This window comes from Perca flavescens, chromosome 12 (assembly GCF_004354835.1).
Source record: "Perca flavescens isolate YP-PL-M2 chromosome 12, PFLA_1.0, whole genome shotgun sequence".
Classification (NCBI taxonomy): domain Eukaryota; kingdom Metazoa; phylum Chordata; class Actinopteri; order Perciformes; family Percidae; genus Perca; species Perca flavescens.
This window is the reverse complement of record NC_041342.1, coordinates 34,906,991-34,921,990: the sequence shown is the minus strand read 5'-3', so window position 1 is coordinate 34,921,990 and position 15,000 is coordinate 34,906,991. Positions and strand designations below refer to the sequence as shown.

General features: G+C 46.1%; 1 protein-coding gene across 2 annotated transcripts in view; it reads left to right on the top strand.

Annotated features, from left to right (window-relative positions):
• Positions 1 to 15,000, top strand: part of si:ch1073-184j22.1 (erythroferrone) — a 22,969-nt gene that overhangs the window by 998 nt on the left and 6,971 nt on the right. For both annotated transcript variants that reach the window (XM_028592279.1, XM_028592278.1), the window contains exons 2-4: positions 9,009 to 9,209; positions 12,098 to 12,214; positions 13,275 to 13,389. In XM_028592279.1, the coding sequence (XP_028448080.1) occupies positions 9,018 to 9,209; positions 12,098 to 12,214; positions 13,275 to 13,389 (424 nt within the window). In that variant the 5' untranslated portion in view covers positions 9,009 to 9,017. The remainder of the gene's footprint in view (positions 1 to 9,008; positions 9,210 to 12,097; positions 12,215 to 13,274; positions 13,390 to 15,000) is intronic.

Genomic DNA, 15,000 nt, shown 5'->3' with positions numbered 1-15,000 from the left:
AAAGTAACTAGTAACTAAAGCTGGAACAGATGAATGTAGCGGAGTAACTAAAGTAACTAGTAACTAAAGCTGTAACAGATGAATGTAGTGGAGTAACTAAAGTAACTAAAGCTGGAACAGAAGAATGTAACGGAGTAACTAAAGTAACTAGTAACTAAAGCTGTAACAGATGAATGTAGCAGAGTAACCAAAGTAACTAGTAACTAAAGCTGTAACAGATGAATGTAGCGGAGTAACTAAAGTAACTAGTAACTAAATCTGGAACAGATGAAAGTAGCAGAGTAACCAAAGTAACTAGTAACTAAAGCTGTAACAGATGAATGTAGTGGAGTAACTAAAGTAACTAAAGCTGTAACAGATGAATGTAGCGGAGTAACTAAAGTAACTAGTAACTAAAGCTGGAACAGATGAATGTAGCGGAGTAACTAAAGTAACTAGTAACTAAAGCTGTAACAGATGAATGTAGCGGAGTAACTAAAGTAACTAGTGACTAAAGCTGTAACAGATGAATGTAGCGGAGTAACTAAAGTAACTAGTAACTAAAGCTGTAACAGATGAATGTTGCGGAGTAACTAAAGTAACTAGTAACTAAAGCTGTAACAGATGAATGTAGCGGAGTAACTAAAGTAACTAGTAACTAAAGCTGGAACAGATGAATGTAGAGGAGTAACTAAAGTAACTAGTAACTAAAGCTGGAACAGATGAATGTAGCGGAGTAACTAAAGTAACTAGTAACTATAGCTTGAACAGATGAATGTAGCGGAGTAACTAAAGTAACTAGTAACTAAAGCTGTAACAGATGAATGTAGCGGAGTAACTAAAGTAACTAGTAACTAAAGCTGGAACAGATGATTAAAGTAACTAGTAACTAAAGCACCTTCTCCGTGAACCATCACCTTATCGTGGTGGAGAGGTTTGTGTGTCTCTGTGAACCTGAGGGCTGTGTTGTCTGGAGCTTTGTGCTCCTGGTAGGGTCTCCCAAGGCAAAGTGGTCTCAGGTGAGGGGCCAGACAAAGAATGGTTCAAAAACCCCAATGAAGAAGCAAGGTAGAGATGGAGTGACCCTGCCGGAGGAAGCCGGGGCCCCGTCTGGAGCCAGGCCCAGGCAGGCGGGCTCGTCGGCCAGCGCCTGGTGGCGGGTTTGCCACGGAGCCCGCCGGGCACAGCCCGAACAAGCGGCGTGGCTCCCATCTCTCCAGCCCATGGGCCCACCACCTGTGGGAGGAACCGTTGGGGTCGGGTGCGATGCCACATGGGTGGCAGTGAAGGTCAGGGGCCTCGACGGACCAGACCCGGGCGGCAGGCGCTGGCTCTGGGGACGTGGGCGTCACCTCTCTGTGGGGGAAGGGCGGAACTGGTGCGGGAGGTGGGGCGCTACCGGTTAGATCTGGTGGGGCTTACCTCTACGCACAGTCTCGGTTCTGGAACCATACTCCTGGATAGGGGTTGGACTCTTTTCTTCTCGGAGTTGCCCAGGGTGTGAGGCGCCGGGCGGGTGTGGGGATACTCACAAGCCCCGGCTGGCGCCGCTGTGTTGGAGTTTACCCGGTGGGCCGGAGGGTCGCCTCCCACGCCTGCGGGTTGTGGGGAAAACTCTGACTGTTGTTTGTGCATATGCACCAAACAGGAGTTCGGAGTATTCGGCCTTCTTGGAGACCTTGACTGGAGTCCTGCATGGGGCTCCAGTGGGGGACTCCATTGTTCTGCTGGGGGACTTCAACGCACACGTGGGCAATGATGGAGACACCTGGAGGCGTGATTGGGAGGCGGCCTCCCTGATCTAAACCAGAGTGGTTGTTTGTTGTTGGACTTCTGTGCTAGTCATGGATTGTCTATACTTGAACACCATGTTCGAACATAGGGATGCTCATAAGTGTACCTGGTACCAGAGCACCCTAGGGTCAAGGTCAATGATCGATTTCATAATCGTTTCATCTGATCTGAGGCCGTATGTTTTGGACACTCGGGTGAAGAGAGGGGCAGAGCTGTCAACCGATCACCATCTGGTGGTGAGTTGGGTCAGGGGTGGGGAAGACTCTGGACAGACCTGGTAAGCCCAAAGCGTGTAGTGCGGGTAAATTGGGAACGTCTGGAGGAGGCCCCTGTCCGACAGACTTTCAACTCACACCTCGGCGGAGCTTTTCGTGCATCCCTGTGGAGGCTGGGGGCATTGAACCCCAGTGGACAATGTTCAAAGTTTCCATTGCTGAAGCTGCGGCGAGGAACTGTGGTCTTAGGATCTTAGGTGCCTCAAGGGGCGGTAACCCACGAACACCGTGGTGGACACCAGTGGTCAGGGAAGCCGTCCGACTGAAGAAGGAGTCCTTCCGGGATATGTTATCTCGGAGGACTCCGGAGGCAGTTGCAGGGTACCCGAAGGGCCCGAAGGGCTGCAGCCTCTGCCGTGAAAGAGGCAAAGCAGCGGGTGTGGGAGAAGTTTGGAGAAGACATGGAGAAGGACTTTCGGTCGGCACCAAAGTGTTTCTGGAAAACTGTTCGCCACCTCAGGAGGGGGGCGGGGAACCATCCAAGCTGTGTACAGTAAGGATGGGACACTGTTGACCTCCACTGAGGAGGTAATAGGGCGGTGGAGGGAGCACTTTGAGGAACTCCTGAATCCGACTAATACGCCCTCTATGTTAGAGGCAGAGCTGGAGGATAACAGGGGGATTGTCGTCGAATTCCCAGGCGGAAGTCACTGATGTAGTCAAACAACTACACAGTGGCAAAGCCCGGGGATTGATGAGATCCGTCCAGAAATGCTCAAGGCTCTGGGTGTGGAGGGGCTGTCCTGGTTGACACGCCTCTTCAACATTGCGTGGAAGTCTGGGACGGTGCCAAAGGAGTGGCAGACTGGGGTGGTGGTTCCTCTTTTTAAAAAGGGGGGACCAGAGGGTGTGTGCCAATTATAGGGTATCACACTTCTCAGCCTCCCTGGTAAAGTCTACTCCAAGGTGCTGGAAAGGAGGGTTCGGCCGATAGTCGAACCTCGGGTTGAGGAGGAACAATGCGGTTCCGTCCTGGTCGTGGAACAACGGACCAGCTCTTCACTCTCGCAAGGATCCTGGAGGGAGCCTGGGAGTATGCCCAACCGGTCTACATGTGTTTTGTGGATTTGGAGAAGGCGTATGACCGGGTCCCCGGGAGATACTGTGGGAGGTGCTGCGGGAGTATGGGGTGAGGGGGTCTCTACTCAGGGCCATCCAATCTCTGTATGACCAAAGTGAGAGCTGTGTCCGGGTTCTCGGTAGTAAGTCGGACTCGTTTCAGGTGAGGGTTGGCCTCCGCCAGGGCTGCGCTTTGTCACCAATCCTGTTTGTAATATTTATGGACAGGATATCGAGGCGTAGTCGGGGTGGGGAGGGGTTGCAGTTTGGTGGGCTGGGGATCTCATCGCTGCTCTTTGCAGATGATGTGGTCCTGATGGCATCATCGGCCTGCGACCTTCAGCACTCACTGGATCGGTTCGCAACCGAGTGTGAAGCGGTTGGGATGAGGATCAGCACCTCTAAATCGGAGGCCATGGTTCTCAGCAGGAAACCGATGGAATGCCTTCTCCAGGTAGGGAATGAGTCCTTACCCCAAGTGAAGGAGTTCAAGTACCTTGGGGTTTTGTTCGCGAGTGAGGGGACAATGGAGCGGGAGATTGGTCGGAGAATCGGCGCAGCGGGTGCAGTATTGCATTCAATCTATCGCACCGTTGTGACGAAAAGAGAGCTGAGCCAGAAGGCAAAGCTCTCGATCTACCGGTCAGTTTTCGTTCCTACCCTCACCTATGGTCATGAAGGCTGGGTCATGACCGAAAGAGCGAGATCCAGGGTACAAGCGGCGAAATGGGTTTCCTCAGGAGGGTGGCTGGCGTCTCCCTTAGAGATAGGGTGAGAAGCTCAGTCATCCGTGAGGAGCTCGGAGTAGAGCCGCTGCTCCTTTGCGTCGAAAGGAGCCAGTTGAGGTGGTTCGGGCATCTGGTAAGGATGCCCCTGGGCGCCGCCCCTAGGGAGGTGTTCCAGGCACGTCCAGCTGGGAGGAGGCCTCGGGAAGACCCAGGACTAGGTGGAGGGATTATATCTCCAACCTGGCCTGGGAACGCCTCAGGATCCCCAGTCGGAGCTGGTTAATGTTGCTCGGGAAAGGGAAGTTTGGGGTCCCCTGCTGGAGCTGCTCCCAGCGACCCGACACGGATAAGCGGACGAAGATGGATGGATGGATGGATAGTAACTAAAGCTGGAACAGATGAATGTAGCGGAGTAACTAAAGTAACTAGTAACTAAAGCTGGAACAGATGAATGTAGCGGAGTAACTAAAGTAACTAGTAACTATAGCTTGAACAGATGAATGTAGCGGAGTAACTAAAGTAACTAGTAACTATAGCTTGAACAGATGAATGTAGCAGAGTAACTAAAGTAACTAGTAACTAAAGCTGGAACAGACGAATTTATTGGATATTGAATTTGGACTTGACCCCCACCAGATGTATTTGAGAAGCTTATATTAGTATTGGGTTCACCATAACAAAGTCTGTGTAAAGGCAACATGTTATTGTTGGTCCAGATTAATATGCAACTCAATCTTATACAATATGTTGTCGGGGGTCCCTGCTCCGTCTCTTTTTCAGCTAAAGGGTCCTTGGCCTAAAAAACGTGGAAGAACCCTTCCGAAGAAGCTAGCGTGATTTGGAATTTGGTACCAACCTGTGTTGTAGTCAAGACCCCCTAAACTGAGACCAAGTCATCACCAAGACCAGAGTGTATCGAGACCAAGACAAGACCAAGACTTTGAGGGGTTGACACTGAGTAAAGATCAAGACAGGGCCAGACCAAGTCAAGACCAAGGCAGGGTGAGACCAAGTCAAGACCAAGACAGGGTGAGACCAAGTCAAGACCAAGACAGGGTGAGACCAAGTCAAGACCAAGACAGGGTGAGACCAAGTCAAGACCAAGGCAGGGTGAGACCAAGTCAAGACCAAGACAGGGTGAGACCAAGTCAAGACCAAGACAGGGTGAGACCAAGTCAAGACCAAGGCAGGGTGAGACCAAGTCAAGACCAAGACAGGGTGAGACCAAGTCAAGACCAAGGCAGGGTGAGACCAAGTCAAGACCAAGACAGGGTGAGACCAAGTCAAGACCAAGGCAGGGTGAGACCAAGTCAAGACCAAGACTGGGTGAGACCAAGTCAAGACCAAGGCAGGGTGAGACCAAGTCAAGACCAAGACAGGGTGAGACCAAATCAAGACCAAGACAGGGCCAGACCGAGTAAAAACCAAGGCAAGGCAGCTTTATTTGTATAGCACATTTTAGCAACAGGGCAATTCAAAGTGCTTTACATAAAACATTTAAGAGCAGTTAGAAGACAATTAAAAGCAATTTGAAAACATTAATAAACAAATTAAAAACTTTAAAAGACAAGAATAAAATTGATAGTGCAGTATAAGAATATACGTTACAGTGCAGTATAAGAAATTAAAATTAATAAAACAGATTATTTAAAGAAAAGCAACATCAAAAAGATAGGTCTTTAGCTTAGATTTAAAAGAACTGAGAGTTGCAGCGGACCTACAGGTTTCTGGGAGTTTGTTCCAGATATGTGGAGCATAAAAACTGAACGCTGCTTCCCCCTGTTTAGTTCTGACTCTGGGGACAACAAGTAGACCTGTCCCAGACCACCTGAGAGGTCTGGGGGGGTCATAGTGTAGTAGCAGATCAGAAATGTATTTTGGCCCTAAACCGTTTAGTGATTTATAAACCAGTAAAAGTATTTTGAAATCAATTCTTTGAGGCACTGGAAGCCAGCGTAGAGACTTCAGTACTGGAGTGATGTGATCCACTTTCTTGGTTTTAGTGAGGACTCGAGCAGCAGCGTTCTGAATCAGCTGCAGCTGTCTGATTGATTTTTTAGGGAGACCTGTAAAGACCCCGTTACAGTAGTCAAGTCTACTGAAGATAAAAGCATGGACAAGTTTTTCCAGATCCTGCTGAGACATATTGAGAGAGATATATTTTTAAGGTGATAATAGGCCATCCATCCATCCATCTTCGTCCGCTTATCCGGTGTCGGGTCGCGGGGGGAGCAGCTCCAGCAGGGGACCCCAAACTTCCCTTTCCCGAGCAACATTAACCAGCTCCGACTGGGGGATCCCGAGGCGTTCCCAGGCCAGGTTGGAGATATAATCCCTCCACCTAGTCCTGGGTCTTCCCCGAGGCCTCCTCCCAGCTGGACGTGCCTGGAACACCTCCCTAGGGAGGCGCCCAGGGGGCATCCTTACCAGGTGCCCGAACCACCTCAACTGGCTCCTTTCGACGCAAAGGAGCAGCGGCTCTCCGAGCTCCTCACGGAAGACTGAGCTTCTCACCCTATCTCTAAGGGAGGCGCCAGCCACCCTCCTGAGGAAACCCATTTCAGCCGCTTGTACCCTGGATCTCGTTCTTTCGGTCATGACCCAGCCTTCATGACCATAGGTGAGGGTAGGAACGAAAACTGACCGGTAGATCGAGAGCTTTGCCTTCTGGCTCAGCTCTCTTTCGCCACAACGGGTGCGATAGATTGAATGTAATACCGCACCCGCTGCGCCCGATTCTCCGGCCAATCTCCCGCTCCATTGTCCCTCACTCGCGAACAAAACCCCAAGGTACTTGAACTCCTTCACTTGGGGTAAGGACTCATTCCCTACCTGGAGAAGGCATTCCATCGGTTTCCTGCTGAGAACCATGGCCTCCGATTTAGAGGTGCTGATCCTCAATTCAAGTGATAATAGGCTGATTTTTTAATTATGTTAATGTGGCTTTTAAAATTCAGGTCTGAGTCCATGACTACACCAAGATTTCTGGCTTTGTCTGTTGTTTTTAACATTGTCGTTTGAAGCTGAGCGCTGACTTTCAATCGTTCCTCTTTTGCTCCAAAAACAACCACCTCCGTTTTTTCTTCATTTAATTTAAGAAAGTTCTGGCACATCCAATCATTAATCTGTTGAATGCACTTATTTAATTGTTGTATTGGGCTATAGTTCCCTGGCGATAAGGTTATGTAAATTTGTGTGTCATCCGCATAACTATGGTAACTTATTTTGTTGTTTTCCATAATCTGAGCCAGTGGAAGCATGTAGATGTTGAACAGAAGAGGCCCCAGAACTGAGCCTTGGGGAACTCCGCACATCATATTTGTATGCTCAGTTGTATAATTACCTATAGACACAAAGTAGTCCCTATTCTTTAAATATGATTCAAACCACTTTAGTACTGAGCCAGAAAGACCAACCCAGTTTTCCAATCGGTCAAGCAATATGTCATGGTCTACCGTGTCAAATGCAGCACTGAGATCAAGTAATACTAAGACTGAAATTTTGCCACTATCTGTGTTTAAGTGGATGTCATTAAATACTTTAACAAGAGCTGTCTCAGTGCTGTGGTGTGGTCGAAAACCTGACTGGAAGGCATCAAAACTGTTGTTTAGTGATAAGAAAAGGTTGAGTTGTTGAAAAAACACTTTTTCTATGATTTTACTTAAAAATGGAAGGTTTGATATTGGCCTATAGTTGCTCATTAGTGTTGTGTCCGAGCCCGAGTCAAGACCAAGACAGGGCTAGACCGAGTCCAGACCAGACCAGACCAGACTAGACCAGACCAGACCAGTGCCAGACCAGTGCCAGACCAGTGCCAGACAACCAGAGCTTTGTCTCCTGTCTCCCTTTTTATTCACTTTCTTGGGAGTGCATGTTAAGGGGGCGGGGAGAGAACAGTAACAACTTTCAAATTAGAAATGAGTTATTGGTTGCATTTGAAGCCAGAAGTTTTACATCCAATCCCGGTAATGAAGGTAACACATAACATTAGACAACGTTAAGGTAGTTTAGTGATATCCTGAGTCCTCTTTATCTGAGAACGGGTCTTAAGACCAAGACCGATCTGGGGTACCATAACACTGCACAATCTTTGGAGCATTTTTTAACTCCCTTAAAGGAACACGCCGACTTATTGGGACTTTATCTTATTCCCTGTAACTCCCAGAGTTAGACTAGTCCATACATACCCTTCTCATCTCTTATTGGGACTTTATCTTATTCACTTTAACCCCCAGAGTTAGACTAGTCCATACATACCCTTCTCATCTCTTATTGGGACTTTATCTTATTCACTGTAACCCCCAGAGTTAGACTAGTCCATACATACCCTTCTCATCTCTTATTGGGACTTTATCTTATTCACTGTAACCCCCAGAGTTAGACAAGTCCATACAGACCCTTCTCATCTCTGTGTGTGCTGTAACGCTGTCTGACGGCTCCAGCATTAGCTTAGCCTAGCACAGACCCTGCAGGTAACTGGTTCCAACTAGCCTACTGCTCCGAATAACATGCTGTGATTTGTATATTCACAGCATGTACAAATAACAAGGTCACATGAGACAGCCATCTTCTAACCGTGTATTTACTGGGAATTATATTCTCAGAAAGGTGAAGCACTGCTACTTCTGCTACTTGGGTGGAGTGATATGCTTGCAACACCTGAGAAGCCCAGAGCAGCGTCACCTGTCTGAGAATATAGTTCCCAGTATGTATACGGTTAGAAGATGTCTGTGTGTCATGTTACGTTGTTTTTTGTACACCCTGTGACTCTACAAATCACTGTTGTCACTTATTCGGAGCAGTAGGCTAGATGGAACCAGTTACCTGCAGGATCTGTGCTAGGCTAAGCTAATGCTGGAGCCATCAGACAGCGTTACAGTACGCACGGAGATGAGAAGGGTATGTATGGACTAGTCTAACTCTGGGGGTTACAGTGAATAAGATAAAGTCCCGATAAGAGATGAGAAGGGTATGTATGGACTAGTCTAACTCTGGGGGTTACAGTGAATAAGATAAAGTCCCAATAAGAGATGAGAAGGGTATGTATGGACTAGTCTAACTCTGGGGGTTACAGTGAATAAGATAAAGTCCCAATAAGTCGGCGTGTTCCTTTAACAAAAAGCTAGCATGATTTGTTATTTGGTACCAACTTCCTTCTCTCCCTCCTCCACAGACAGGCAGCATGCCGGCCAGGTCGTCCCAGGGACGGAGCTCTCCGGCTGGGGCAGGAGGGCGGCTGCTGCTGCCTCTGCTCCTGGGTCTGATGATGATGACGATGAAGGTGATAGCGGCGGCGAGCGTCGAGGAGGCGGAGAGCGGGGAGAGTGAGGAGCTCCTGGAGGAGGACGATGAGGCCGTCAGCGCGGAGATGCTGGTAAGAAATCTGCACCGGATCTCCATTTCAACCAACGCCTTCTCACCAACGGGTTTGTATGACATCGTACGAAAGGCCGGTCGTGTGGCGCTGTATCAGAAACCGTTACAGTATTTGTATTTGTATTTATTATAAGGATCCCCATTAGCTGACGCCTAGACGACCAGCTATATTAGTGTAGCCAATAAAAAGTGAGCGTTGGTTTGTTTGTGTTTAGTTTAAAGTAGTACTAATTAGTAAGGTTTTGTTTAAGTAAGTAAGTTTATTTGATTAGGACAATGCACATTAATCAACATTTCTGTAAATGCTCCAGTGTTAGCAAGTCGCCTAATTTTCAACTGTAGTACTAGTATGCATGTCTTTATGGTGGGAAGAAAACAGAGCACCCAGAGGAAACCCACGCAAACATGCAAACTCCACACAGAAAGGCCCGGGATGACCTGGACTTGAATCCAGGACCTTTTTGCTGTGAGGCCGAAGTGCTAACCACTGAGCCAACATGCTGTTGTTTGCATAGTTTAGTGCAGGGATGCACTGAATCCAGGATTCAGATTCGGCTGAATATTGGGCTTTTTGACAGGGTTCGGTTTCTTCCGAACCTTAGAATTTTTTCCCAGGGAACCGAACCCTACGCTTGCACTCGACACGTTACGCTGGTCGCCGTAACGACGACGCCGTTGATTACGGGAAGGTGTTTACTTAGGTGGAGCGTTCAATACAGCAGGCTGTGAGAAAGTGGACATGGATCTGGTGAGCAGAAACAGTTGTTGTTTGGCAGTACTTTCAGTCAAAAGAAGGCCATTCAAGTCCAGCTACATGTTCAATCTGTTCAATGCTGATTGGTGTGGTGGTGGCGAGGACCCTAAACTATACACAACATGGCCGCTGTTACAACATCTGGTCTGAAACATCTGGAAGAATACGAGTTGTTCATGAAGGAATCTCCAGACAGCAGCCAGAATGCAGCAACTTCAGGTACAGCAAAGGAAGGACAGTCCCTGTTTACTTCATTCATGAGTTTACTGGGTTCATGGACTGAGGATGGGAGGAGGAGTCAGCACAATCTCAACCAGTGGATTCAGGATTCGTCCAAACCCCAAAAATCTGGATTTGGTTCATCCATAGTTTAGTGGTTTAAAGGTCCCATGACATGCTGCTTTTTGGATGCTTTTATATAGGCCTTAGTGGTCCCCTAATACTGTATCTGAAGTCTCTGTTATATAGACCTTAGTGGTCTCCTAATACTGTATCTGAAGTCTCTTTTATATAGACCTTAGTGGTCCCCTAATACTGTATCTGAAGTCTCTGTTATATAGACCTTAGTGGTCCCCTAATACTGTATCTGAAGTCTATTTTATATAGGCCTTAGTGGTCCCCTAATACTGTATCTGAAGTCTCTTTTATATAGACCTTAGTGGTCCCCTAATACTGTATCTGAAGTCTCTTTTATATAGACCTTAGTGGTCCCCTAATACTGTATCTGAAGTCTCTTTTATATAGACCTTAGTGGTCCCCTAATACTGTATCTGAAGTTTCTTTTATATAGGCCTTAGTGGTCCCCTAATACTGTATCTGAAGTCTCTGTTATATAGACCTTAGTGGTCCCCTAATACTGTATCTGAAGTCTCTTTTATATAGACCTTAGTGGTCCCCTAATACTGTATCTGAAGTCTCTTTTATATAGACCTTAGTGGTCCCCTAATACTGTATCTGAAGTCTCTTTTATATAGACCTTAGTGGTCCCCTAATACTGTATCTGAAGTCTCTTTTATATAGACCTTAGTGGTCCCCTAATACTGTATCTGAAGTCTCTTTTATATAGACCTTAGTGGTCCCCTAATACTGTATCTGAAGTCTCTTTTATATAGACCTTAGTGGTCCCCTAATACTGTATCTGAAGTCTCTTTTTATATAGACCTTAGTGGTCCCCCAATACTGTATCTGAAGTCTCTTTTATATAGACCTTAGTGGTCCCCTAATACTGTATCTGAAGTCTCTTTTATATAGACCTTAGTGGTCCCCTAATACTGTATCTGAAGTCTCTTTTATATAGACCTTAGTGGTCCCCTAATACTGTATCTGAAGTTTCTTTTATATAGGCCTTATATAGCTCCTTATGACCTCATAAGGAGAAGATTCCTGATTGGTCCATCTGAGCTTTCATTTTCTCAAAGGCAGAGCAGGATACCCAGGGCTCGGTTTACACCTATCACCATTTCTAGCCACTGGGGGGCCATAGGCAGGCTGGGGGAACTCATATTAATGTTAAAAAACCTCATAAAGTGAAATTTTCATGCCATGGGACCTTTAGTTCTTATTTTTAAAGAGTCATCAGCATCCATAGGCTCTTTCTTTCCTTTGTAGTTTGTGCACCTGTTATTCTGTTTATCCCTTTTTTAAACTCTTATGTTAATTAATAACTATAACATATCAACAACACCTGTTATTATTTTGCTTCCTTAACGAGCTGGGTCCTACCATGCCGAAATGTGGCGTTTTAAACATTTGAAGCTATACTTTACTGTGGTTGTTGTTTTCCAGGAGCCACTGCACATCTGTCCAGTGTCTCCGACGCTTTTCCCACATTTTTGAAGTTTTTTATTTTTTCCGAGGTTTGTGTCACATTTTTTGACATCTCGTTCTGCAGAAATGTGGCGTTTTAAACATTTGAACCGACTTTGTTGTGGTCGCTGTCCTTGGGTCTGTCCAGATTGTCGCAGATGCTTTTTTTTTAATGACGTTTTAAGTCGCTCTTTTCAACATTTGTCCTTTTTTTCGACAGGTTTTTCTGTATTTTTTTCCAACATTTTGACATATTTCAACAAAAATCTTGTTCTGCAGAAATGTGGCGTATTAAAACATTTGAACCTATACTTGGTGTATTCCAGGAGCCGCTGTCCTCGGATCTGTCCAGAGTGACTCCTCTCAACTCCTGGCTGATCTTCAGAAGAAACTCCAACAAGGGGGACAACCGGAAAACCAAAGGATCCAGGAGAACCTCAAAGGTTAGCCACATCTAAAGTAAAAAAGATGAAATGTGATGAAAATTAGCAGAATCTCTGTCCTGATGTCAACTGAATTCATATCAACATATCAAATATGAAAAATGGCTTCATACAAACTGAACATTTATTTCAGAACAGGTAATAAACTGGACATCGAGACTCATTAAAAGGAGACATTATGGGTGTAGGGTCAAAGATATCAGCATTAAAACTTACCCAGCTGATTCACTAGCAACACTGTCAACCAGATACGTTCAAACGATTTAATAAGAAAGATGATTGGAATGTGATGAGTGAAGTTGCCGATATGCGAGACGGGAATGTTCTTGTAGTCATCGGTAGACTTGACGTTGACTGCGTTGGGAGGATAGACTAGAAGTCTAGACGCAGCACAGTGGCAGCAAATGTAGTCTGCAGCCAGGGTCAGTCTAGCAACTCTCTGTTGGCTTCAGAGCTGGAAAAACCAACGCAGACAGACACACAACAGACAGACAGACACACAGACAGACACACATACACAGAGTATACTAGACAGACACACAGACACACAGAGTATACCAGACAGACACACAGACAGACAGACACACAGAGTATACCAGACAGACAGACAGACACACAGAGTATACCAGACAGACACACAGACAGACAGACACACAGAGTATACCAGACAGACACACAGACAGACAGACACACAGAGTATACCAGACAGACAGACAGACACACAGAGTATACCAGACAGACACACAGACAGACACAGAGTATACCAGACAGACACACAGACAGACAGACACACAGAGTATACCAGACAGACACACAGACAGACAGACACACAGAGTATACCAGACAGACACATACACAGACAGAGAGTTCTGTGCTACTTGCCTGCTTTCATTCAAAGGTAACATCATAATTGAAGGCGTACATCCTTTGTGTTGGCTGACATTTGAGTGTGTTAACTAGAATCTTTTGCGAGGATATTTCCTGGCTGGCACCCAAGCAAAAAAAAACACAAGAAAATGCACACAAAAGCCGTCACAACATGTGTCTCGTATGTTTGCAGCATGGTCTTCCCGGCCCTCCAGGCCCTCCGGGCCCCCAGGGACCTCCAGGGCCCCCCGCCCCCCTCCTGCCCCAACAACAGCAGCTGATCCAGGATCTGCAGCTGAAACTGAGAGGTGAGAACTCACTGACGCTGCAGCAGCTTCAGATAAACATCTCAATCAGACTTTTCTCTGGTGCTAAGCTAGGCTAACAACATCCTAAATGTGTCTCTGTACCGGAGCTGCAAAGATTCAAATTAAACTCACCCAAACTCTTCTCTCTTTTCGCTGTTCTGACAACCACACACTCTGGTTTAGTGGAAATAAACCTTTAATTCACAGAGTAATATTCTGGCTTCACACGCAAACCATTCAATTATCAAAATAAAATGACACATATCAACCAATAAAAAGCTTTAGCCATAGGCGCCTGTAGTGTAATTGGTAGCGATGCTGTAATGTTGTGTGGAAAGGAATCCGCCGACACTGTTTCTTGATTATAAAGGTTTATTTACATCGAAGAAATCAGCATCATGTACAAGGCCTGCAGAGCTCGGAGAGGACAGCTACCCAGATTCTCAAAAGTCACTTTGTGTGTGGACCACATGTGTATATTTCATGAATTGGGGTGGGATCGATAACTGACCAATGGCTTCATGCCAACTGGCTCTGTCCTGGAGGGCCCCATTGATAACACTTTTCTAGATGTGTCTTCTGAAAGTAGGCTAAAGTTCATCACTTTATAGCTATATATAGATAGTTCAGATATGGCCTAAATACAAGTTATAGAATGATCAGAATAAAGTAGGATGTTAATATACCTCACGCCGATTTATGTTTTCCTTCGTGTGTGGTCACGGGCACAATGCCCTTTAAAAAAAGTAGTCCAAAATTGTTTGCATTTCAGAACCTTAGGAAACGGACAGCAGCCGATACGAACACACACGCCTATTAACTGAATAATAAAGCTGTAAAGTAGGCTTTCACCTCAGGACAGCTCCACTTCTCACAGATACAGACAGGACTGGAGATGAGAAGCTGAACACGTAACCACGACCAGCTTCGTGGGAAATTAAGACTCACTAAAGAGGCGTTTTCATCCGAGAGAGGCTGTGATTGGTGGATATGATATGGAGCAGGGGACTGACAGAGACATAACCAATCACATTATGACAGACGCTCCACTTAGCACCAACTGCAAGGTTTCATTTTAAATGAATGGAGCCTACTGGCAGCCTGGCACACGTGGGTGCTCAGTATCAGTACGGTATCGGCGCGAGCTGCAAAGATTCATGAATAAATTAATCTACTATTATAATCTTGAACTATTTTGATAATCCATGAATCAGTTGGAGTCATTTCTTAATTATAAAACAGGTAAACTAGTGTAATGTCAGCGTGTTAAATGTGAATATGTTTCTTCTATGTATCTTCATATTTGTTTTCAGTAGAAATGAAAGATTATGAAATCTAACAACATGTTTGGTTACAAACACGACTGGAAACTTAACGATCCAGACTGCTCAGTTTCATATTCACATAATTCACTTTTCACTTTCCCCCAGAGTTTTCTGTATGTAGGTTATATAAACACAGTGTGTGTGTGTGTGTGTGTGTGTGTGTGTGTGTGTGTGTGTGTGGAGGCAGGCTGTCTGAGTCCTTAATAGGGGTAATTTTGTGGAGCGTGGATGTGACTTGGCTCGGCGGCAGGATTCCTGAAATTCCTGCAGACTGATGATGTGTCTT